The sequence below is a fragment of the Hemiscyllium ocellatum genome, chromosome 38 (genome assembly GCF_020745735.1).
Source record: "Hemiscyllium ocellatum isolate sHemOce1 chromosome 38, sHemOce1.pat.X.cur, whole genome shotgun sequence".
Taxonomy (NCBI): domain Eukaryota; kingdom Metazoa; phylum Chordata; class Chondrichthyes; order Orectolobiformes; family Hemiscylliidae; genus Hemiscyllium; species Hemiscyllium ocellatum.
The window spans coordinates 33,298,100-33,325,340 of NC_083438.1; the positions used below are offsets into that span (position 1 = coordinate 33,298,100).

The 27,241-nt window shown below is 53.8% G+C and overlaps 1 protein-coding gene across 2 annotated transcripts in view; it reads right to left on the minus strand.

Moving 5' to 3' along the window:
- Positions 1-2,870: 2,870 nt before the first annotated feature.
- Positions 2,871-27,241, minus strand: part of LOC132833943 (ICOS ligand-like) — a 29,523-nt gene continuing 5,152 nt past the window's right edge. For both annotated transcript variants that reach the window (XM_060852629.1, XM_060852628.1), the window contains 4 exons: positions 25,924-25,979; positions 12,502-12,834; positions 7,017-7,316; positions 2,871-3,574 (listed from right to left, as the gene is read on the minus strand). In XM_060852629.1, coding sequence (XP_060708612.1) covers positions 3,459-3,574; positions 7,017-7,316; positions 12,502-12,834; positions 25,924-25,978 — 804 coding nt within the window. In that variant the 5' untranslated portion in view covers position 25,979 and the 3' untranslated portion in view covers positions 2,871-3,458. The remainder of the gene's footprint in view (positions 3,575-7,016; positions 7,317-12,501; positions 12,835-25,923; positions 25,980-27,241) is intronic.

The following is a 27,241-nucleotide window of genomic DNA, read 5'->3' on the forward strand; positions in this document are numbered from 1 at the left end:
GGGGCTGGAGGGGGTTACAGAGATAGGGAGGGGGTGTAGGGGCTGGAGGGGGTTACAGAGATAGGGAGGGGGTGTAGGGGCTGGAGGAGGTTACAGAGATAGGGAGGGGGTGTAGGGGCTGGAGGGGGTTACAGAGATAGGGAGGGGATGTAGGGGCTGGAGGGGTTACAGAGATAGGGAGGGGGTGTAGGGGCTGGAGGGGGGTTACAGAGATAGGGAGGGGGTGTAGGGGCTGGAGGGGGTTACAGAGATAGGGAGGGGTGTAGGAGCTGGAGGAGGTTACAGAGATAGGGAGGGGGTTTGGGGGCTGGAGGGGGTTACAGAGATAGGGAGGGGGTGTAGGGGCTGGAGGGGGTTACAGAGATAGGGAGGGGGTGTAGGGGCTGGAGGAGGTTACAGAGATAGGGAGGGGTGTAGGGGCTGGAGGGGGTTACAGAGATAGGGAGGGGATGTAGGGGCTGGAGGGGTTACAGAGATAGGGAGGGGGTGTAGGGGCTGGAGGGGGGTTACAGAGATAGGGAGGGGGTGTAGGGGCTGGAGGGGGTTACAGAGATAGGGAGGGGTGTAGGAGCTGGAGGAGGTTACAGAGATAGGGAGGGGGTTTGGGGGCTGGAGGGGGTTACAGAGATAGGGAGGGGGTGTAGGGGCTGGAGGGGGTTACAGAGATAGGGAGGGGGTGTAGGGGCTGGAGGAGGTTACAGAGATAGGGAGGGGTGTAGGGGCTGGAGGGGGTTACAGAGATAGGGAGGGGGTGTAGGGGCTGGAGGGGGTTACAGAGATAGGGAGGGTGTGTAGGGGCTGGAGGGGGTTACAGAGATAGGGAGGGGATGTAGGGGCTGGAGGGGTTACAGAGATAGGGAGGGGGTGTAGGGGCTGGAGGGGGGTTACAGAGATAGGGAGGGGGTGTAGGGGCTGGAGGGGGTTACAGAGATAGGGAGGGGTGTAGGAGCTGGAGGAGGTTACAGAGATAGGGAGGGGGTTTGGGGGCTGGAGGGGGTTACAGAGATAGGGAGGGGGTGTAGGGGCTGGAGGGGGTTACAGAGATAGGGAGGGGGTGTAGGGGCTGGAGGAGGTTACAGAGATAGGGAGGGGTGTAGGGGCTGGAGGGGGTTACAGAGATAGGGAGGGGGTGTAGGGGCTGGAGGGGGTTACAGAGATAGGGAGGGGGTGTAGGGGCTGGAGGGGGGTTACAGAGATAGGGAGGGGGTGTAGGGACTGGTGGGGGTTACAGAGATAGGGAGGGGGTGTAGGGGCTGGAGGGGGTTACAGAGATAGGGAGGAGGTGTAGGGGCTGGAGGGGGGTTACAGAGATAGGGAGGGGGTGTAGGGACTGGTGGGGGTTACAGAGATAGGGAGGGGGTGTAGGGGATGGAGGGGGTTACAGAGATAGGGAGGGGGTGTAGGGGCTGGAGGGGGGTTACAGAGATAGGGAGGGGGTGTAGGGACTGGTGGGGGTTACAGAGATAGGGAGGGGGTGTAGGGGCTGGAGGGGGGGTTACAGAGATAGGGAGGGGTGTGTAAGGACTGGAGGAGTTGGAGGAGTTTCTTGTTAGTGTTCATCTGTGAGTGACCCTGTCAACCCCTCCCAGGACAGGGAGCGGTGGTTGTGGGTAATGTTGGGATGTATATAGACAGCAGCTTGGTGTTTGAGCTGAGATTTGGGGAATGTGGGCCGGGCCTGGAATGGGCGGGGAAAGAGGGTGAGGGGGCGAGGAGGTGGATTGGATGGGGATCTCCACATCCAAGAGAGAGGGAGTGGCGGGGATTTCACAGTCAGCATGAGCAGCTTCAGGTCACAGGCCTCGTCATTGCCAACTCCATTCGAAAACCATTCCATCTCCTTGTCATCTTCTGTGCCCACACACACACACGGGGATGCGGAGATTGGGGGAGTTGGCTCTGTTCGTAACTCGGGAGCAGCGTTCACAGCAGGTACCGTCCTGAGGTCTGTCCAAGTCCTGTTCCTGTTTGGGTGCCATGTCGAGGGGGCTCAGAGTCCGGGACACGGTTTCCGTCATTCCCAGTAGGAATACTGTCAGATTCCGATCACAGGCCAGACACACATACCCACACACACACACACTGAGATACACTGTCAGAGGGTCAGTGCTGAGGAAGTGGGCACTGTCAGAGGGTCAGTGCTGTGGGAGTGGGCACTGTCGGAGGGTCAGTGCTGAGGGAGCGCCGCACTGTCAGAGGGTCAGTGCTGAGGGAGCACCGCACTGTCCGAGGGTCAGTGCTGAGGGAGTGCCGCACTGTCGGAGGGTCAGTGCTGAGGGAGCACCGCACTGTCAGAGGGTCAGTGCTGAGGGAATGGGCACTGTCCGAGGGTCAGTGCTGAGGGAGTGGGCACTGTCAGAGGGTCAATGCTGAGGGAATGGGCACTGTCAGAGGGTCAGTGCTGAGGGAATGGGCACTGTCAGAGGGTCAGTGCTGAGGGAGTGCCGCACTGTCGGAGGGTCAGTGCTGAGGGAGGGCCGCACTGTCGGAGGGTCAGCGCAGAGGGAGTGGGCACTGTCGGAGGGTCAACGCTGAGGGAGTGGGCACTGTCAGAGGGTCAGTGCTGAGGGAATGGGCACTGTCCGAGGGTCAGTGCTGAGGGAGGGCCGCACTGTCGGAGGGTCAGTGCTGAGGGAGCACCGCACTGTCAGAGGGTCAGTGCTGAGAGAGCACCGCACTGTCAGAGGGTCAGTGCTGAGGGAGCACCGCACTGTCCGAGGGTCAGTGCTGAGGGAGTGCCGCACTGTCGGAGGGTCAGTGCTGAGGGAATGGGCACTGTCCGAGGGTCAGTGCTGAAGGAGCACCGCACTGTCCGAGGGTCAGTGCTGAGGGAGCACCGCACTGTCCGAGGGTCAGTGCTGAGGGAGTGCCGCACTGTCGGAGGGTCAGTGCTGAGGGAATGGGCACTGTCGGAGGGTCAGTGCTGAGGGAGCGCCGCACTGTCGGAGGGTCAGTGCTGAGGGAGCACCGCACTGTCCGAGGGTCATTGCTGAGGGAGCACCGCACTGTCAGAGGGTCAGTGCTGAGGGAATGGGCACTGTCCGAGGGTCAGTGCTGAGGGAGTGGGCACTGTCAGAGAGTCAGTGCTGAGCGAATGGGCACTGTCAGAGGGTCAGTGCTGAGGGAGTGAGCACTGTCAGAGGGTCAGTGCTGAGCGAGTGCCGCACTGTCAGAGGGTCAGTGCTGAGGGAATGGGCACTGTCGGAGGTTCAGTGCTGATGGAGTGGGCACTGTCAGAGGGTCAGTGCTGAGGGAGGGCCACACTGTCGGAGGGTCAGCGCTGAGGGAGTGGGCACTGTCGGGGGGTCAACGCTGAGGGAGTGGGCACTGTCGGAGGGTCAGCACTGTGGGAGTGGGCACTGTCGGAGGGTCAACGCTGAGGGAGTGGGCACTGTCGGAGGGTCAGCACTGTGGGAGTGGGCACTGTCGGAGGGTCAGCGCTGAGGGAGTGGGCACTGTCAGAGAGTCAGTGAAAGGAAGGATTGAGTGAAGATGGTGATTCCGATTACGAGCAGACATGTGTGAAGTATTGAGCCAGCACCGCGTGTATATAATGGTCCACTATTTTTAGCCCCTGGAAAAGAACAGAACCAAACATTTTTGTGAGTGTTAGGTCTTTGCATTGTTCGATGTGACCACTCCAAACACAGTTCCCTCAATCCCCCAGTTCTGTGCACCCTCCAAAACTAAGATTGCACACACACACTGTCGTGTCCAAGCACCAGCTCATCGTCTTGAACATCACCCAGTTGGTGGGAACGAGCCAACCAGATCTGCAAAGATCTGCTGAGCAAAAGCCTGCTTTGACAAGAGTGAATCGAGCCATTGCCCCTTTCCATGTAACGGTGTTCCCATCACTCAATCCCCCACTGTCACCATCCTGGGGGTCCCCATGGACCAGAAACCCAACTGGACCCACCACATCAACCCAGTGGCTCCAAGAGCAGGTCAGAGGCTGGGAATCCTGCAGCGAGTAACTCCCCTCCTGACTCCCCCCAAAGCCTGTCCCACCATCGACAAGGCCCAAGGCAGGAGGGGGAGGGAATACTCCCCACTTGCCCCTGGATGGGGGCAGCTCCAACAACACTCGAGAAGCTCGACACTATCCAGGGACAAAGCAGATTGGCCCCACACCCACAAACATCCTCTAACTCCCACCACCGACGCTCAGTAACAGCAGTGTGTACCATCCCCTCCCTTCCCCCACCGACGCTCAGTAACAGCAGTGTGTACCGTCCCCTCCCTTCCCCCACCGACGCTCAGTAACAGCAGTGTGTACCGTCCACTCCCTCCCCCACAGACGCTCAGTAACAGCAGTGTGTACCGTCCCCTCCCTCCCCCCACAGACGCTCAGTAACAGCAGTGTGTACCGTCCACTCCCTCCCCCCACCGACGCTCAGTAACAGCAGTGTGTACCATCCCCTCCCTCCCCCCACCGACGCTCAGTAACAGCAGTGTGTACCGTCCCCTCCCTCCCCCACCGACGCTCAGTAACAGCAGTGTGTAACGTCCCCTCCCTCGCCCCACCAACGCTCAGTAAGCTACTGGGGGGGGCAACTAGGGACAGAGGGCGATAGATACTGGTAATACGTTTTGTCATTGTGATTGCAAGATTGGAATTCAACGACATCAGTGGGCAATTTCCAATGGCCAATCCACCCTAACCTGCACATCCCTGGGCACTATGGGACAATTTAGCATGGCCAAATCCACCCTAACCTGCACACCCCTGGGCACTATGGGACAATTTAGCATGGCCAATCCACCCTAACCTGCACACCCCTGGACACTATGGGACAATTTAGCATGGCCAATCCACCCTAACTGCACATCCCTGGGCACTATGGGACAATTTAGCATGGCCAATCCACCCTAACCTGCACATCCCTGAACACTATGGAACAGTTTAGCATGGCCAATCCACCCTCACCTGCACATCCCTGGGCACTATGGGACAATTTAGCATGGCCAATCCACCCTAACCTGCACATCCCTGGGCGCTATGGGACAATTTAGCAGGTTAATCCACCCTAACCTCCACATCCCTGGGCACTGTGGGACAATTTAGCATGGCCAAGCCACCCTAACCTGCACATCCCTGGGCACTATGGGACAATTTAGCATGGCCGATCCACTCTAACCTGCACATCCCTGGGCACTATGGGACAATTTAGCATGGCCAATCCACCCTAACCTGCACATCCCTGGGCGTTATAGGACAATTTAGCATGGCCAATCCACCCTAACCTGCACATCCCTGGGCACTATGGGACAATTTAGCATGGCCAATCCACCCTAACCTGCACATCCCTGGGCACTATGGGACAATTTAGCATGGCCAATCCACCCTAACCTGCACATCCCTGGGCACTATGGGACAATTTAGCATGGCCAATCCACCCTAACCTGCACATCCCTGGGCACTATGGGTAATATAGCATGGCCAATCAGCCCAGAGACTGGGAGAATGTGCGAACCCCACACAGGCGCAGTTGCCCGAGGGTGGAATCGAACCCGGCTCCCTCGTGCAGTGCCATGCTCAGAGCCACTATGCCAACCGGAACATTGCTGGAGAGTCAGCGCTGAAAGTGTTTGGGGCCCACAGCTGTCCACTGTACAATCAGGTGATCTGGAACATTCCTTGCACCTTGCTCCATCCTGTTCATCAGCCTGCCCATCTCAAACGCCATTGTGACGTCTGTCGGGGTTTCATGAGGAATTTGGGTCACCACGTCTCAAGGGTTAAAATATGTCTTTATGAAAACTTATTAAACATTTGGCGTTAAACTTTATCTTAAAGGCTCCTCACCCCCTTCCCCACACACACACGCATGTGAGTAAAACGTTACTTTTTACACTTCCCGATCTGAAAGATCATGTGTTCCACTTCGACCACAACAGCAGAAATTTACAGACGCATTTCCTGCCTTTCCTTAGAACAGAAAACCACTGGTACAGGCTACACCCGACAGGGAAATGCTATCAATCAGGCCGTCCCTCAGCACTGACCCTCAGACAGTGCCCACTCCCTCAGCAATGACCCTCCGACAGTGCGGCGCTCCCTCAGCACTGACCCTCCAGCAGTGCGGCACTCCCTCAGCACTGACCCTCCGACAGTGCGCCCACTCCCTCAGCACTGACCCTCCGACAGTGCGGCGTTCCCTCAGCACTGACCCTCCGACAGTGTCCACTCCCTCAGCACTGACCCTCCGACAGTGCGCCCACTCCCTCAGCACTGACCCTCCGACAGTGCGGCGCTCCCTCAGCACTGACCCTCCGACAGTGCGGCCCTCCCTCAGCACTGACCCTCCAACAGTGCGGCCCTCCCTCAGCACTGACCCTCCGACAGTGCGCCCACTCCCTCAGCACTGATCCTCCAACAGTGCGGCACTCCCTCAGCACTGACCCTCCAACAGTGCGGCACTCCCTCAGCACTGACCCTCCAGCAGTGCGGCACTCCCTCAGCACTGACCCTCCAGCAGTGTGGCACTCCCTCAGCACTGATCCTCCAACAGTGCGGCACTCCCTCAGCACTGACCCTCCAGCAGTGTGGCACTCCCTCAGAACTGATCCTCCGACAGTACCCACTCCCTCAGCACTGATCCTCCAACAGTGCCGCACTCCCTCAGCATTGACCCTCCAACAGTGCGGCACCCCCTCAACACTGACCCTCCGACAGTGCAACACGCCCTCAGCACTGACCCTCCGACAGTGCGGCCCTCCCTCAGCACTGACCCTCCGACAGTGCGGCCCTCCCTCAGCACTGACCCTCCGACAGTGCGGCCCTCCCTCACCACTGACCCTCCGACAGTGCGGCACTCCCTCAGCACTGACCCTCCAACAGTGCGGCACCCCCTCAACACTGACCCTCTGACAGTGCAACACTCCCTCAACACTGACCCTCCGACAGTGCCCACTCCCTCAGCACTGACCCTCCGACGGTGCGGCCCTCCCTCAGCACAGACCCTCTGCTGTCAATGTGTCCATGACCCAGCAGTATCCCATCTGCCCTGTACCTGTGTATGTGTCTGACTGAGTGACCTGTCCGGTCCTGTTGTTGATGGTTTGACAGATGATGGGATCGTGGTTATTTGGCTGTAATCTCAGCGTGCTCGTCACATTGTACAGTCCGTCTGCGCCCTCCTCTTCTCTCGTGCTCACTCGGCTCTGTGGGAGGGTTGCATTATTCCTGGTGTTCACCCATGTCAGCTGTGGTTTCGGGTATGCACCTGTGACTGTACAGATCAGCTTCACCTCTTCTCCCGGTGAATGAACTGACTTTGCTGGGAGACTAATCTTTAGCAAACGTGGCTGTGCTGGACAGGTCAAGAGACAGACAGGATTCATCAGCAATGGGAAAATCAGAGGATGTATCTCCCTGAGGATGTGAAAGATTAGAGCGTTGTCTTGGATAGAGGACATCTTACCCCCTTTAATTGTCATCAAGTCCTTGATTAGAGCCCCTCCTCTCCACTTCTCGAATGGAAGCAGGCCATTCGGCCCATTCAGACCCACCCCTTCCCCTGCATTTCCTAGGAGAAAGTGAGGACTGCAGATGCTGGAGATCAGAGCTGAAAGTGCGTTGCTGGAAAAGCGCAGCAGGTCTGGCAGCATCCGAGGAGCAGGAGAATCGACGTTTCCTGAAGAAGGCCTCATGCCCAAAATGTCGATTCTCCTGCTCCTCGGATGCTGCCAGACCTGCTGCGCTTTTCCAGCAACACATTTTCAGCTCTGTGTTTCCCAATGCCAACCCACTCTAACCTGCACATCCCTGGGCACTATGGGACAATTTAGCATGGCCAATCCACCCTAACCTGCACATCCCTGGGCACTATGGGACAATTTAGCATGGCCAATCCACCCTAACCTGAACATCCCTGGGCACTATGGGACAATTTAGCATGGCCAATCCACCCTAACCTGCACATCCCTGGGCACTATGGGACAATTTAGCATGGCCAATTCACCCTAACCTGCACATCCCTGGGCACTATGGGACAATTTAGCATGGCCAATTCACCCTAACCTGCACATCCCAGGGCACTATGGGACAATTTCCAATGGCCAATCCACCCTAACCTGCACATCCCTGGGCACTATGGGACAATTTAGCATGGCCAATCCACCCTAACCTGCACATCCCTGGGCACTATGGGACAATTTAGCATGGCCAATCCACCCTAACCTGCACATCCCTGGGCACTATGGGACAATTTAGCATGGCCAATCCACCCTAACCTGCACATCCCTGGACACTATGGAACAATTTAGCATGGCCAATCCACCCTAACTGCACATCCCTGGGCACTATGGGACAATTTAGCATGGCCAATCCACCCTAACCTGCACATCCCTGGGCACTATGGGACAATTTAGTATGGCCAATCCACCCTAACCTACACATCCCTGGGCACTATGGGACAATTTAGCATGGCCAATCCACCCTAACCTGCACATCCTTGGGCACTATGGGACAATTTAGCATGGCCAATCCACCCTAACCTGCACATCCCTGGGCACTATGGGACAATTTAGCATGGTCAATCCACCCTAACCTACACATCCCTGGGCACTATGGGACAATTTAGCATGGTCAATCCACCCTAACCTACACATCCCTGGGCACTATGGGACAATTTAGCATGGCCAATCCACCCTAACCTGCACATTCCTGGGCACTATGGGACAATTTAGCATGGTCAATCCACCCTAACCTACACATCCCTGGGCACTATGGGACAATTTCCAATGGCCAATCCACCCTAACCTGCACATCCCTGGGCACTATGGGACAATTTAGCATGGCCAATCCACCCTAACCTGCACATCCCTGGGCACTATGGGACAATTTAGCATGGCCAATCCACCCTAACCTGCACATCCCTGGGCACTATGGGACAATTTAGCATGGCCAATCCACCCTAACCTACACATCCCTGGGCACTATGGGACAATTTAGCATGGCCAATCCACCCTAACCTGCACATCCCTGGGCACTATGGGACAATTTAGCATGGCCAATCCACCCTAACCTGCACATCCCTGGGCACTATGGCACAATTTCCAATGGCCAATCCACCCTAACCTGCACATCCCTGGGCACTATGGGACAATTTAGCATGGTCAATCCACCCTAACCTACACATCCCTGGGCACTATGGGACAATTTAGCATGGTCAATCCACCCTAACCTACACATCCCTGGGCACTATGGGACAATTTAGCATGGCCAATCCACCCTAACATGCACATCCCTGGGCACTATGGGACAATTTAGCATGGTCAATCCACCCTAACCTACACATCCCTGGGCACTATGGGACAATTTCCAATGGCCAATCCACCCTAACCTGCACATCCCTGGGCACTATGGGACAATTTAGCATGGCCAATCCACCCTAACCTACACATCCCTGGGCACTATGGGACAATTTAGCATGGTCAATCCACCCTAACCTACACATCCCTGGGCACTATGGGACAATTTAGCATGGCCAATCCACCCTAACCTGCACATCCCTGGGCACTATGGGACAATTTAGCATGGTCAATCCACCCTAACCTACACATCCCTGGGCACTATGGGACAATTTCCAATGGCCAATCCACCCTAACCTGCACATCTCTGGGCACTATGGGACAATTTAGCATGGCCAATCCACCCTAACCTGCACATCCCTGGGCACTATGGGACAATTTAGCATGGCCAATCCACCCTAACTTGCACATCCCTGGGCACTATGGGACAATTTAGCATGGCCAATCCACCCTAACCTGCACATCCCAGGGCACTATGGGACAATTTCCAATGGCCAATCCACCCTAACCTGCACATCCCTGGGCACTATGGGACAATTTAGCATGGCCAATCCACCCTAACCTGCACATCCCTGGGCACTATGGCACAATTTAGCATGGCCAATCCACCCTAACCTGCACATCCCTGGGCACTATGAGACAATTTAGCATGGTCAATCCACCCTAACCTACACATCCCTGGGCACTATGGGACAATTTAGCATGGTCAATCCACCCTAACCTACACATCCCTGGGCACTATGGGACAATTTAGCATGGCCAATCCACCCTAACTGCACATCCCTGGGCACTATGGGACAATTTAGCATGGCCAATCCACCCTAACCTGCACATCCCTGGGCACTATGGGACAATTTAGTATGGCCAATCCACCCTAACCTACACATCCCTGGGCACTATGGGACAATTTAGCATGGCCAATCCACCCTAACCTGCACATCCTTGGGCACTATGGGACAATTTAGCATGGCCAATCCACCCTAACCTGCACATCCCTGGGCACTATGGGACAATTTAGCATGGTCAATCCACCCTAACCTACACATCCCTGGGCACTATGGGACAATTTAGCATGGTCAATCCACCCTAACCTACACATCCCTGGGCACTATGGGACAATTTAGCATGGCCAATCCACCCTAACCTGCACATTCCTGGGCACTATGGGACAATTTAGCATGGTCAATCCACCCTAACCTACACATCCCTGGGCACTATGGGACAATTTCCAATGGCCAATCCACCCTAACCTGCACATCTCTGGGCACTATGGGACAATTTAGCATGGCCAATCCACCCTAACCTGCACATCCCTGGGCACTATGGGACAATTTAGCATGGCCAATCCACCCTAACCTGCACATCCCTGGGCACTATGGGACAATTTAGCATGGCCAATCCACCCTAACCTACACATCCCTGGGCACTATGGGACAATTTAGCATGGCCAATCCACCCTAACCTGCACATCCCTGGGCACTATGGGACAATTTAGCATGGCCAATCCACCCTAACCTGCACATCCCTGGGCACTATGGCACAATTTCCAATGGCCAATCCACCCTAACCTGCACATCCCTGGGCACTATGGGACAATTTAGCATGGTCAATCCACCCTAACCTACACATCCCTGGGCACTATGGGACAATTTAGCATGGTCAATCCACCCTAACCTACACATCCCTGGGCACTATGGGACAATTTAGCATGGCCAATCCACCCTAACATGCACATCCCTGGGCACTATGGGACAATTTAGCATGGTCAATCCACCCTAACCTACACATCCCTGGGCACTATGGGACAATTTCCAATGGCCAATCCACCCTAACCTGCACATCCCTGGGCACTATGGGACAATTTAGCATGGCCAATCCACCCTAACCTACACATCCCTGGGCACTATGGGACAATTTAGCATGGTCAATCCACCCTAACCTACACATCCCTGGGCACTATGGGACAATTTCCAATGGCCAATCCACCCTAACCTGCACATCTCTGGGCACTATGGGACAATTTAGCATTGCCAATCCACCCTAACCTGCACATCCCTGGGCACTATGGGACAATTTAGCATGGCCAATCCACCCTAACTTGCACATCCCTGGGCACTATGGGACAATTTAGCATGGCCAATCCACCCTAACCTGCACATCCCAGGGCACTATGGGACAATTTCCAATGGCCAATCCACCCTAACCTGCACATCCCTGGGCACTATGGGACAATTTAGCATGGCCAATCCACCCTAACCTGCACATCCCTGGGCACTATGGCACAATTTAGCATGGCCAATCCACCCTAACCTGCACATCCCTGGGCACTATGAGACAATTTAGCATGGTCAATCCACCCTAACCTACACATCCCTGGGCACTATGGGACAATTTAGCATGGTCAATCCACCCTAATCTACACATCCCTGGGCACTATGGGACAATTTAGCATGGCCAATCCACCCTAACCTGCACATCCCTGGGCACTATGGGACAATTTAGCATGGTCAATCCACCCTAACCTACACATCCCTGGGCACTATGGGACAATTTCCAATGGCCAATCCACCCTAACCTGCACATCCCTGGGCACTATGGGACAATTTCCAATGGCCAATCCACCCTAACCTGCACATCCCTGGGCACTATGGGACAATTTAGCATGGCCAATCCACCCTAACCTGCACATCCCTGGGCACTATGGGTTATAGTTGAGGTTGTATTTGAGAAATCTGAGGTGACGTTTGAGGTGGATTATTACTGGGGGGGTACCAAGTTCTGAGGGACGTGGATCGAGCAGAGGAAGGAATGTTTACCCTTTAGCAACAGGGTCAATAACGGAGGAGGGGTGGGGACATCGATTTAAAGCAAAGAGCAGGAAGTTTCGAGGGGATTCGAGCGAAGGGTGGGGAATGTTTGGAACCCATGATCTTACGAAGAGGGCGGGGCGGGCGGGAGAGGACGGGTTTGATGGCACCTTGCGTTGGCGGTGTCCCGATGGGCCGAAGGGCCTGTCCCTGCCCTTGTCACCATCCTCTGTTCTGAAAGTGTTTGGGCGAGGGTTTGGGAAACGGGTCGACCCCAGATTGGACGGCCCGGGCCGAATGGCCTTCTCTCTCCGCGCCGTTTCGAAACCAAATTGCTCCCCACCCCACCCCCCACTCGACTCCGAGCTGCCCGTACCTTCGATATTTATGTGGAACCTGTAACACCGGACCGGATCCTGCGTCACGCACAGATAGGTCAGCTCATCGTGGGGACTGAGCGCCGTGAGACGGAGGGTGAAGTTACCCTTCCGTGGGTCGTCAAGGAAGTGTGAGCGGTTGACGTAGCGGACGTTGATGTTGCCACACGCCGACGGCGCTCCAGCGCAAAACGTGTTCACCAGTTCCACCTCACTGTCAGCCTCCGTCTGCCAGTACACCCGCTTGGCACCATTCTGGTAACACGGCAAGATCACCTGACCCCCGAACTGGCCCGTCACGTTCTGTTCCTGAACCCCATTGCAAGCAGAAGCTGTTGGGGACACAGAGGAGGGCGAAAGAATGAGAACATAGAATATTCCAGCACAGTGGAACCAATCTGAAGCCCATCAAACCTACACTATTCCATTCTCATCCATAGAAGGCGTTTGGTATGCTTTCCTTTATTGGTCAGAGTATTGAGTACAGGAGTCTGGAGGTCACGTTGCGGCTGTACAGGACATTGGTTAGGCCACTGTTGGAATATTGCATGCAATTCTGGTCTCCTTCCTATCGGAAAGATGTTGTTAAACTTGAAAGGGTTCAGAAAAGATTTACAAAGACGTTATCAGGGTTGGAGGGTTTGAGCTACAGGGAGAGGCTGAACAGGCTGGGGCTGTTTTCCCTGGAGCGTCGGAGGCTGAGGGGTGACCTTAGAGAGGTTTATAAAATCATGAGGGGCATGGATAGGGTAAATAGGCAAAGTGTTTTCCCTGGGGTGGGGGAGTCCAGAACTAGAGGGGCATAGGTTTAGGGTGAGAGGGGAAAGATATAAAAGAGACCTAAGAGGCAATTCTTTCATGCAGAGGGTGGTACGTGTATGGAATGAGCTGCCAGAGGATATGGTGGAGGCTGGTACAATTACAACATTTAAGAGGCATCTGGATGGGTATATGAATAGGAAGGGTTTGGAGGGATATGAGCCAGGTGCTGGCAGGTGGGACTAGATTGGGTTGGGATATCTGTGTCAGCATGGACGGGTTGGACCGAAGGGTCTGTTTCCGTGCTGTATGACGTTATATGCTTATCCAATGACCAATTAAATGCCCTTCAAGTTGGCGAGTCTACTCCTGTTGCAGGCAGGGCATTCAATGTCCCTACTACTCTCTGAGTAAAGAAACTACCTCTGACATCTCTTATATCACACAAGGAATTAAGGGGAGAGTGCGGTGAGTGGTGTTGAAATGCCCATCAGCTGTGATTGAATGGTGGAGTGGGCTCAATGGGCTGAATGGCCTTACTTCCTCTCCAATTTCTTCTGGTCTTTTCTGTCCTATATCTATCACCCCCTCAGTTTAAAGCTATGCCCCCTCGTGCTCGCCATCACCATCTGAGGAAAATGGCTCTCCCTGTCCACCCTATCCAACCCTCTGATTATCTTGTATGTCTCAATTAAATCCCCTCTCAACCTTCTTCTCTCCAACGAGAACAGCCTCAAGTCCCTCAGCCTTTCCTCGTAAGACCTTCCCTCCATACCAGGCAACATCCTGGTAAATCCCCTCTGCACCCTTTCCAAAGCTTCCACATCCTTCCTATAATGCAGTGACCAGAACTGTGCGCAATACTGTGGCCGCACAAGAGTCCTGTACAGCTGCAGCAACTGTGGGACCATCGCACAATCTGGCCATTCGACCTGTCACTACCCGTGCGCGGTGTGCGCCAACCTCCACTCCGCCCTCATCCCTCCCCCTTGCCCTCCATCTGGGCGCTGCTGTGCTGTTTTCTCTCCACCCCCTACCCCACCTCCTGGGATGAAGGATCCCACTTCCTTCTGGGTAAGCTGACGCTCTCAGACGCCAACCAAGTTCCCCCAAACCTTCGTCCTGTGGGAATATTTCCAATTGTCAGTGCTCTCTCCAATGGCCCAGACTCCCTCCAGCTCTTGGGGGGAGGGCGGGGTGGGTAGATCCCAAAACTTCATATGAAACAGGTCGTTGGCCCATCGAGCCTGGCCCCGCCCATTCCACAGGATTGTGGCGGATCCGATGTTCCTTACCTCGCCTTTCCCCGTGATTCCCCGACTGATCGGAAATCTATCTCGGCCTTAACTATACACAAGGACTCCCCCCCCACGGATCTCTGTGGTGTTCCAAAGACCCACCACCCTCTGAGGGAGGGGATTCCTCCCCATCTCCATCTGAAATTGGTGCCCCTTTATTCAGAGACGGTGCCCCCCTGGGTCCCAGCCTCTCCCAAGGGGAGGGGGAGAGGGGAGGGGAGTAACACCCTCTCAGCATTGACCCTGTCCAGCCCTCTGTTTGATCCCCTCTCATTCTCTCTAAACCCCCAGAGTCCCAGCCTGTTCAGCCTTTGCTCATGAGACTATCCCTCTGCTCACAACCCTGAGAGAAGAGATGCCTGTTCACTTCCATCGTTCTTGAAGGGGAGCCCTTGATTCTGAAACTGTCTCCTCCCCCTTTTGCTTTGAGATTATCCTCCAAAGGATCCCTCAGGAACTTCTAAGATCACCTCTCCTTCCTCTTAACCCCGATGGGCAGCAGCTCGAAATGGCGAAGGCAGTAACTTTCTCACTGGGTTGGTCCCACAGCATGAGAACAGACCCTTCGGCCTAACCAGTCCATAATCCCCAAACTAACCCAGTCCCACCTGCCTGCCCCATCTCCCTCCAACCCTTTCCTGTCCATGTCCTGATCCAAATGTCTTTTAAACGTTGTAACTGTCCCCAAACCCCTCACTTCCTCAGGAAGGTCATTCCACACACGGACCACACTCTGGGGAAAAACAAAACTTGTCACTCACGTCTTTTTGAAATCTCTCTCCTTTCACCTTATAGACATGCAGCCTACACTTGAACTCCTCCCACCCTCGGGAAAAGATTCCTACTGTCAACTCTATCCATAACCCTCATGATTACATTAACCTCCATCAGGTCATCTCTCAACCTCCCAAGCTCCAATGAAACAGGTCCCAGCCTCTCCTTATATCTCAAACCCTCCGTATCCAGCATCATCCTGGGAAATCTCTTCTGAACTCCTGACTCATCTTCTGGGGCTAAGTCGATGGCACTTTCTAATAGTTGGATGTACTTTCTTCCAGTAGGAAAGCTGGGGCAGCTCAGTGGTTAGCACTGCTGCCTCCCGGCACCAGGGTCCCAGGTTCGATTCCAGCATCCCAAAGATGTGTTGGTCTGTGTGGATCATCCATGCTACATAGTGCTCAGGGGATGTGTAGGTTAGGGTGGATTGGCCATACTAAATTGTCCCATAGTGCCCAGGGATGTGTAGGTTAGGGTGGATTGGCCATGCTAAATTGCCCCATAGTGCCCAGGGATGTGCAGGTTAGGGTGGATTGGCCATGCTAAATTGTCCCATAGTGCTCAGGGGATGTGCAGGTTAGGGTGGATTGGCCATGCTAAATTGTCCCATAGTGCCCAGGGATGTGCAGGTTAGGGTGGATTGGCCATGCTAAATTGTCCCATAGTGCCCAGGGATGTGCAGGTTAGGGTGGATTGGCCATGCTAAATTGTCCCATAGTGCCCAGGGATGTGCAGGTTAGGGTGGATTGGCCATGCTAAATTGTCCCATAGTGTCCAGGGATGTGCAAGATAGGTGCACTAAATTAGATTAACCAGTCCACACCCACCCTCCGAAGAGTAACCCAGCCAGAGCCATTTCCCTCTGACTAGTCAGAGATAAATGTAGAGTAATAGGATAGGGGGATGGGTTACTCATTGGAGGGTCGGGTTGGACTTGTTTGGCCAAGGGACCTTTTTCCACACTGGTGGGATTCTATGATTCTAAGCTCGCCCAATGGTCATCGGAAACAAAAGCCAATTCGTTTTTGAATTTAGGGAGGGAAATCTCCCAATCGGAACCCTCTAGACCTTCACTGGACTCCAGACCCACAGACCCTCAATCAGTCGAGGGAACCCAGACTTCCGGAGAACAGGCAGGAGAGTGGAGCCGAGGGCGGTCAGATCAGTTCCCATCTTGCTGAACTGCGGAGCAGTTTCGATGGGCTGAATGGTCTGCTTCCGTTCTGACGCCTGAAGGACCCAGTGCCTGTGGGCAGCGAATGACACCATGGAAACATTTTTCCCAAAGATCTCACGAGGCAAGGAATCCAAGGGCCACTCAAATGAACCTTTTGCTCAACCGTTTCCAATGCGAGCACTTCCTTCTGTAAAACCCAGTTTTCGTTATGCTGCTTGTGGTCTCCATAGAGCACTGACAGGGTCTACCGAAACTTCCCCATTCACACATCCCACTTCCCTCACACAGGACATGTCAAAAACATCGTTCAGATTCTCAGCCACTCGCTGTACCTGCCCGATCTTATGATCTGACTTCCTTAAAAAGAAAATCCTACAAAGTGGGGGAGCAGGCCATTCAGCCGGTTGAGTGCATACTGACCCTCCAAAGAGCATCCCACCAAGACCCACTCTATCCCTGTGACCCTGCATTTCCCACTGCTCATCGCCTGAGCCTGAGCACTACGGGACAATTTCCCATGGCCAATCCACCCTAACCTGCACATCCCTGGACACTACGGGACAATTTAGCATGGCCAATCCACCCTAACCTGCACATCCCTGGGTGCTATTGGACAATTTCCCATGGCCAATCCACCCTAACCTGCACATCCCTGGGCACTATGGGACAAGTTAGCATGGCCAACCCATCCTAACCTGAACATCCCTGAGCACTATGGGACAATTTAGCATAGTTAATCCACCCTAACCTGCACATCCCTGAGCACTATGGGCCACTTTAGCATGGACAATCCACCCTAACCTGCACATCCCTGGGTGCTATTGGACAATTTAGCATGGCCAATCCACCCTAACCTGCACATCCCTGAGCACTATGGGCCACTTTAGCATGGACAATCCACCCTAACCTGCACATCCCTGGGTGCTATTGGACAATTTAGCATGGCCAATCCACCCTAACCTGCACATCCCTGGGCACTATGGGACAATTTAGCATGGCCAATCCACCCTAACCTACACACCCCTGGGCACTATGGGACAATTTCCCATGGCCAATCCACCCTAACCTGCACATCCCTGGGCATTTTATGCTCACTGCCTCTCAATGCTTCCTGAGTAGATAAAAAAAAACCCAGTTGGGTTTGAGTCTGAGAATGATGGCCAGAGCTTTCCGAAGAGGCATGGGGAAGGCCTTTGACACACGGCAGTGGGTCAGGTGTTCAGCTGGAATCCGAGAGAGGTGTATTTCTTGTGTGAACCCATGATCTGAAGGGATATGGGCCCAGGGGTGTGGAATTGGGCCACGGGTGTTCTGACTGAAGGACGGAACGGACTCGATGGATTGAATGGCCTCCTTCTTTGTCTGTAACATGGGCAATCTCACAATTGGCCCTGTTATAGCCAATCTGCCAATTTCCCCACGGACTCACTGATCCTGTACCTATCCCTTAGATCAATCTTCACCCCACCCCACCTCACCCACCACTGACTTGAGACTGATCCTAGTGCCTACTAGGAAGTCCTCCATTGTTGCTAACGATGGTAGGTTGGAGGTTTATAAAATCATGTGAATGCTCTGGGATCAAATGGATGTTGGAAAACCTGAAAGGGTTCAGAGAAGATTTACAAGGATGTTGCCAGGGTTGGAGGGTCTGAGCTACAGGGAGAGGCTGAACAGGCTGGGGCTGTTTTCCCTGGAGCGTCGGAGGCTGAGGGGTGACCTTATAGAGGTTTATAAAATCATGAGGGGCATGGATAGGGTAAATAGACAAAGTCTTTTCCCAGGGGTGGGGGAGTCCAGAACTAGAGGGGCATAGGTTTAGGGTGAGAGGGGAAAGATATAAAAGAGACCTAAGGGGCAACTTTTTCACACAGAGGGTGGTACGTGTATGGAATGAGCTGCCAGAGGATGAGGTGGAGGCTGGTACAATTACAACATTTAAGAGGCATTTGGATGGGTATATGAATAGGAAGGGTTTGGAGGGATAAGGGCCGGGTGCTGGCAGATGGGACTAGATTGGGTTGGGATATCTGGTCAACATGGACGGGTTGGGCCGAAGGGTTCGTTTCCGTGCTGTACATCTCTATGACTCCCAGGAGAGGGACAGCACGGGGTTAGATACAGAGTAAAGCTCCCTCTACACTGTCCCCCATCAACCCTCCCAGGACAGGGACAGCATGGGGTTAGATACGGAGTAAAGCTTTCTCTACACTGTCCCCCATCAAACACTCCCAGTACAGGGACAGCACGGGGTTAGATACAGAGTAAAGCTCCCTCTACACTGTCCCCTAAACACTCCCAGGACAGGGACAGCATGGGGTTAGATACAGAGTAAAGCTCCCTCTACACTGTTCCCCAAACACTCTCAGGACAGGGACAGCATGGGGTTAGATACAGAGTAAAGCTCCCTCTACACTGTCCCCTATCAAACACTCTCAGGACAGGGACAGCTCAGGGTTAGATATAGAGTAAAGCTCCCTCTACACTGTCCCCTATCAAACACTCCCAGGACAGGGACAGCACGGGGTTAGATACAGAGTAAAATTTCAGCCATTGCACTGTACCAGGCTGGGAAACTCCCTCCACACCGTCACTAGTCTAAGATATGACGTCACTCGGGTGACCTGGAGTCACGAGTAAGCACTGCAGATTTTCCTTCCGGACCGAGACTGATGAGGCAGGTTGGGGAGGATTTCTCCTGAACTCTTTGCTAATCTTGTGTTTGTCCTCCCGGTTTCCCTGAATTCCAGGGAAGTGGATTTACATCCCCTTCCTGTTTGTGGGGAAATCCACATTCGATATGCGGGAGGCTTTTCAAGAGAGGTTGGTTTGAGCTCAGGAGAGATATGGTCCTGAGAAAATGAGAGAGAGAAGTGGCAAGATTAGGGAACCATGGATGACAGGGGAGGCTAGCTGAAATGAAAAAGGATACATCCGTAAGGTCTAGGTGATTGAAGACAGACAAATCTTTGGGAGAATATCGAGAATGTAGGACCAATCTGAAACGAGGAACTAAGAGGGTTAAGAGGGGTCATGAGACATCCTTAGCAAGCAGGGCTAAGGAAAATCCCAAAGCTTTTTGGTTTGTATATTAGGAGTGAAATGGTAATGAGGGAAAGGGTTAGCCCACTCAAGGACAAAGGAGGAAATTATGCCTGAAGTCAGAGAAAACGGGAGAGAGTACTTTGCATTGTCATTCACTGAGGACCGGGACATGACGGACGTTGAGGTTAGGATTAGATCTCGGTCAATTCGCCATAAGGAGGGAGGAAGTGTTGGGTATTCTGAGAGGCATTCAGTTGGGCAAGTCCCCAGGTCCAGATGGGATCTCACCCCAGGTCCAGATGGGATCTACCCCAGCTTCCTGAAGGAGGAGGGAGAGGAAATAGTTGGGGCTTTAACAGATGTCTTTGCAGCAAGGGAGAGGTCCTGATGAGTGGAGAATTGCTAATGCTGTCCCCTTGTTTCAGAAGGGTAACAGGGTAATTACCGACCGGTGAGCATGACGTCAGTGGTGGGGAAGCCACTGGAGAAGATACTAAGGGATAGGATATATACCCATTTGGAAGAAAATGGGCTTATCAGTGATAGGAAACATGGCTTTGCACAGGGATGGTCATGTCTTACAAACCGAATGGAATTCTTTGAAGTGGTGAGAATGTTGATTGATGAGGGGAGGGCTGTAGACGTCATATACATGGACTTTGGTAAGGTGTTTGATAAGGTTCCCCATGGTAGGCTGATGGAGAAGGTGAAGTCGCACAGGGTCCAGGGGGTACTAGCGAGATGGATAGAGAACTGGCTGGGCAACAGGAGACAGAGTAGTAATGGGAGGGAGCTTCTCAAAATGGAGTCCTGTGACCAGTGATGTTCCCCAGGGATCCATGCTGGGCCCACTGTTGTTTGTGAGATACATACAGGGTTTGGAGGAAGGTGACTGTTGCCTCATTAGCAAGTTTGCAGTTGACGCTAAGGTTGGTGGAGAGGCAGATAGTGAAGGGGACTGTCAGAGAATACAGCAGAATAGAGATAGATTGGAGAGTTGGGCAGAGAAATGGCAGATGGAGTTCAATCCGAGCAAATGCGAGGTGATGCATTTTGGAAGGTGAAATTCCTGAGCGAACTATACAGTAAATGGAAATGTCCCAGGGAAAATTGACGTACAGCGAGACCTGGGTGTTCAGGCCCATTGTACCCTGAAAGTGGTAACGCAGGTCAGTAGAGTGGTTATGAAGGCATACGGCACACTTTCCTTCATCGGGTGGGGTATTGAGTGCAAGAGTTGGTGGGTCATGTTACAGTTGTATAGGACTTTTGGTTGGGCCATGTTCTGGTCGCCACATTACCGAAAGGATGTGGATGCTTTGGAGAGGGTGCAGAGGAGGTTCACCAGGGTGTTGCCTGGGATGGAGGGCGCTGGCGATGAGGAGAGGTTGGTGGACATTCGGATTCTTTTCATTAGAAAGATGGAGGTTGAGGGGAGGGAGCTGACTGAGGCCTACACAATCATGAGAGGGATAGACAGGGAGGATAGCAAGTAGCTTTCCCCCAGAGTGGGGGAGCTCAATGACTAGGGGTCACGGGTTCAAGGTGAGAGGGGAAAGGTTTAAGGGAGATGTGTGTGGGAAGTTCTTCATGCAGAGGGTGGTGGGTGCCTGGAACGCGATGCCAGCCGAGGGGGTAGAGGTGGGTATGACAGCATCATCTAAGATGTATCCAGACAGATACATGAATGGGCAGGGAACAGAGGGAGACAGATCCTTAGGAAATAGGCAACAGGTTTAGATCGAGGATCTGGATCGGGGGGGCCTGTTCCTGGTCTAGATTAGATTACTTACAGTGTGGAAACAGGCCCTTCGGCCCAACAAGTCCGCACCGACCCGCCGAAGAGCAACCCACCCATACCCATACCCCTATATTTACCCCTTCACATAACACTACGGGCAATTTAGCATGGCCAATCCACCCTGACCCACACATCTTTGGACTGTGGGAGGAAACCAGAGCACCCGGAGGAAACCCACGCAGACACGGGGAGAATGTGCAAACTCCACACGGTCGGTCGCCTGAGGCGGGAATTGAACCCGGGTCTCTGGCGCAGTGAGGCAGCGGCGCTAACCACTGAGCCACCGCGCCACCCTCTTGGTCTAGAATGTTCTTTGCTCCTATTGGCAGGATTAGCCTGATGTGTTCCTCCATCCCCCACCCCCTCCCAGAGATGGGGTCATTCGGCCAGCCTTGAGTTTATCACTGACAGCCATTGCTCAGTGTAACCTCCCCCACCTCCGTCCGCAATCTCTCAACACGATCATTTTTATGGCAGCCCTGCTGATCTGCAGTGCCAAGTCTTTGTTACAGAAAACCTGGCGCGGATCATGCGATTGGGAAGAAACAGACATCTGTTCTCCATCAGGACACTTGCAAGAGTGCCAAATTTCACAACAACTTGCATGACAGGGTTGCTAGTCTCCTGATTGGGTGCCAAGTTGAGCCGCGTTCATACAGTGTGGAAACAGGCCCTTCGGCCCAACAAGTACATAACGGCCCTCCGAACAGTATCCCATCCAGACCCATTCCCCTACTCTATTACTCTACATTTATCACCTGGCTAATCCACCCTAACCTGCACATCCCTGGGCACTATGGGACAATTTACCATGGCCAATCCACCCTAAACTGCACATCCCCGGGCACTATGGGACAATTTAGCATGGTCAATCCACCCTAACCTACACATCCCTGGGCACTACGGGACAATTTAGCATGGCCAATCCACCCTAACCTACACATCCCTGAGCACTACGGGACAATTTAGCATGGCCAATCCACCCTAACCTGCACATCCCTGGGCACTATGGGACAATTTACCATGGCCAATCCACCCTAACCTGCACATCCCCGGGCACTATGGGACAACTTAGCATGGCCAATCCACCCTAACCTGCACATCCCTGGGCACTATGGGACAATTTAGCATGGCCAATCCACCCTAACCTACACATCCCTGAGCACTAAGGGACAATTTAGCATGGCCAATCCACCCTACCCTGCACATCCCTGGGCGCCAAGGGACAATTTCCCATGGCCAATCCACCCTGACCCGCACATCTTTGGACTGTGGGAGGAAACCGGAGCACCCGAAGGAAACCCACGCAGACACTGGGAGAATGTGCAAAATCCACACAGTAAGTCACCCGAGGCTGGGATCGAACCCGGGTCCCTGGCGCTGAGAGACAACAGTGCTAACCACTGAGCCACCGTGCCGCCCCAGAAATCTGCCTTCTCTGAGGATTGAGCTCAGGACCTTCAGAGTGTGAGACTGACCCGCTGCCTACTGCGCTAAGATGGCCACCAGCCTATTGTTTGGGTTGTCTGAAGTTTTGATTTCTTGCAATCTGTCCTGATTGGCGCAAGATGAAGATCCACAGCTGTGCGTTGGCGACTCAGCGTTATTTCTGAACCAAAACCGACTTCCTGCTTTCTACCACTTGAAGTCAACTTTTTCTGGAGCCAACTTCTGAGTGCTCCCCAAGACGGTACAAAATATTCTTCAGAACTCGTGATGTTCCCAACCAAAATATTCTCAAGCAGCAATTAACTTGGGGCTGAGTTCCAAAGCTCTTCAGAGGACCCTGGTGCCCGGTCAATATGTCAACAGTGGATGTAAACAGGAAAACAAAGCGCAGAATGCGTACGCGACGCTGAGGTCTCGCAGCTTGTCCCAATCCTGACCTTGCCCTAGTTGAGACAGAGACTGGTGAAAATCCCAACCAGAGATCGAAATTGCTGGAGAAACTCAGCAACAATGGCAGAGAGAGAGAGAGATGTTTCAGTTCCCGAGAGCCTTCCTCAGGATGGACAGCAGCCCAGAAAATGTCAGGATTTTATCCCAAGGCAGACAAAAGGAGTGAGACGGAGATCGAGTCATTAAGCTTCCAATTGCTTCCCTCTTCACCATGGGGTTCCAGAGCCAATGTCTCCGCCTTCAGAATCCTGTAGGATTCCAACTGGCCCATTCCCACTCACTAACAAATTACATGAGCAGGGTTTCTCATTCCCCGGCTCCTCTGTCTTCCGAACTCTCTCTCTCTCTCTCTCTGGGCACCACCGCAAACACTCACTCCTTTCCCACGCTGCCTCCTGTCATGGCACAGAGATGTACAGCACGGAAACAGACCCTTCGGTCCAACCCGTCCATGCTGACCCAGATATCCCAACCCAATCTAGTCCCACCTGCCAGCACCCGGCCCATATCCCTCCAAACCCTTCCTATTCATTGACCCATCCAGATGCCCCCTAGACATGGTAATTGTACCAGCCTCCACCACATCCTCTGGCAGCTCATTCCATAAACGTACCACCCTCTGCGTGAAAAAGTTGCCTCTTAGGTCTCTTTTATATCTTTCCCCTCTCACCCTAAACCCATGCCCCTCTAGTTCTGGACTCCCCCACCCCAGGGAAAAGACTTTGTCTATTTACCCTATCCATGCCCCTCATGATTTTGTAAACCTCTATAAGGTCACCCCTCAGCCTCCGACGCTCCAGGGAAAACAGCCCCAGCCTGTTCAGCCTCTCCCTGTAGCTCAGATCCTCCAACCCTGGCAACATCAGATAAATACCAACATTTTCCCAGCTGCTGTCTGTTCTGAGGAACGCGGACTGGAGCTGAAAGGTTCACTCTCTCTCTCTACCCACTGATGGTGCCAGGCGTATCGAATATCTCCAGCAACGGCCGTCCTAAATGGGTGGGAACAGTGTTGGCACAAGCTGCGATGCTGCTGTAGTTAAATAGCTCATTATGCCTCGGCTTCTCGGACACATTAGCCAATGGGGGGAGGGGGTGGGAGAGGTTTGAAGAGTGAGGGTGGCTTTACATTCCCAATGAAATGAATTTGGACGCGTTGCGAAACGGATTTATTCTAGCTCAGTAAAAAGCACTCAAACGGTCTCAAAGATACAATTAGTGTCTCACTGGACCTCCCAAAGCACCTCACTGCAATTAGTCTCTGACTCTCCACAGACTGGATCCCACTGTAATTAGTCTCTGACTGATCACAGACTGGATCTCACTGCAATTAGTCTCTGACTGATCACAGACTGGATCCCATTGCAATTAGTCTCTGACTCTCCACAGACTGGATCCCACGGCAATTAGTCTCTGACTGCCCACAGACTGGATCCCACTGCGATTAGTCTCTGACTCTCCACAGACTGGATCCCACTGCCATTAGTCTCTGACTCTCCACAGACTGGATCCCACTGTAATTAGTCTCTGACTGATCACAGACTGGATCCCACTGCAATTAGTCTCTGACTCTCCACAGACTGGATCCCACTGCGATTAGTCTCTGACTGATTACAGACTGGATCCCACTGCGATTAGTCTCTGACTGCCCACAGACTGGATCCCACTGCAATTAATCTCTGACTGCCCACAGACTGGATCCCACTGCGATTAGCCTCTGACTGATCACAGACTGGATCCCACTGTAATTAGTCTCTGACTGTCCCCAGACTGGATCCCACTGCGATTAGTCTCTGACTGCCCACAGACTGGATCCCACTGCAATTAATCTCTGACTGCCCACAGACTGGATCCCACTGCGATTAGCCTCTGACTGATCACAGACTGGATCCCACTGTAATTAGTCTCTGACTGTCCCCAGACTGGATCCCACTGCGATTAGTCTCTGACTGCCCACAGACTGGATCCCACTGCGATTAGCCTCTGACTGATCACAGACTGGATCCCACTGCGATTAGTCTCTGACTGTCCCCAGACTGGATCCCACTGCGATTAGTCTCTGACTGTCCCGAAGATGATCTGTTTCTCGGGAACCGATTAGGAACCTGGTCACCTGATCGTTTGCCTTTGAACACTAAGTACGGCGATGGGCCTTTTAGACGTTTTGGATCCTCCGAGAGTCACATGCAGCAGAAGGAGGACATTCGGCCCATCAGATCAGCTCTGCTTCTTTGTAATATCATCCCCATTGGCTCCCCCTCCTGCCCCATCGCGTCACCTTTCAGGATTTCACCTCTCGAACGTTCCTGTTGTCCTTTCTCCCTTTCAGGCAGTGCATCCAAGACTCGCTGGGTCAAAGAAAAACACAAACACTCCTCGTCTCTCTCCCTCCCCTACCCCCCTCAAAACCTCTGCTCCTTTTCCCTATTCTCTCCAATCTGTCTCCCTCTGGTGACGCTCCTTCCTGCTCCCGGGACCAGCCTCTCCCACCCGCCAACTCGATCGAGACCCTGGGGACCCTGCACGCCCTGATTCAGTCTCCCCCTGCACCTTCCTGGCTCTGAGGGAACAGTCCCAGCCCCTCCCCAGGGAGCCTCCTTGACCTGAGCACACTCCCTCGCTTGCTGACCTTTGGAAAGAGAGAGTAACATGATGAAGAGCTGACCTGATATGGTGCTGAGGCCTACCAGCCAGAGGCTGAGGGACAATGCCACCTTCATTCTGAAAGACAAGAGCAGGTCTCTGTCAGTGCCTGGCCTTTTCAGGAATGTGTTTATCAAGGCTCCCAGCCCTTCAGCTCCTGAGGAGAAAGTGAGGTCTGCAGATGCTGGAGATCAGAGCTGAAAATGCGTTGCTGGAAAAACGCAGCAGGTCAGGCAGCATCCAAGGAGCAGGAGATTCGACGAGTCGGGAATAAGCCGAAACTCACTCACTCCCCTCTCCCTACATTTCCCCCCCGCCCCTCAACAAATCATTTCCTGAAGAAGGGCTTATGCCCGAAACGTCGATTCTCCTGCTCCTTGGATGCTGCCTGACCTGCTGCGCTTTTCCAGCAACACATTTTCAGCCTCAGCTCCTGACCCAGCCTCCCCTATCCCGACCCTTGAACTCCGAACCGATCCGGGGGATCCAACTTGCCATTCCCAACGTTGCTTCCCCATGTTGACTGGCCGGCCAGCTATTCGCCCAGGGAGGGCATCACTCCTACCTCCTCAAGGTCTCACTCACTCCCCTCTCCCTACACCCCCCCTCCTCAAGGTCTCACTCACTCCCCTCTCCCTACACCCCCCCCCCCCCAAGGTCTCACTCACTCCCCTCTCCCTACACCCCCCCACCAAGGTCTCACTCACTCCCCTCTCCCTACACCCCCCCCTTCAAGGTCTCACTCACTCCCCTCTCCCTACACCCCCCCTCCCCAAGGTCTCACTCACTCCCCTCTCCCTACACCCCCCGCCTCAAGGTCTCACTCACTCCCCTCTCCCTACACCCCCCCTCCTCAAGGTCTCACTCACTCCCCTCTCCCTACACCCTCTCCCCAAGGTCTCACTCACTCCCCTCTCCCTACACCCCCCCTCCTCAAGGTCTCACTCACTCCCCTCTCCCTACACCCCTCCCTCAAGGTCTCACTCACTCCCCTCTCCCTACACCCCTCCCTCAAGGTTTCACTCACTCCCCTCTCCCTACACCCCCCTCAAGGTCTCACTCACTCCCCTCTCCCTACACCCCCCCTCCCTCAAGGTCTCACTCACTCCCCTCTCCCTAGACCCCCCCTCAAGGTTTCACTCACTCCCCTCTCCCTACACCCCCCCTCCTCAAGATCTCACTCACTCCCCTCTCCCTACACACCACCCCCCTCAAGGTCTCACTCACTCCCCTCTCCCTACACACCACCCCCCTCAAGGTCTCACACACTCCCCTCTCCCTACACCCCTCCCTCAAGGTCTCACTCACTCCCCTCTCCCTACACCCCTCCCTCAAGGTCT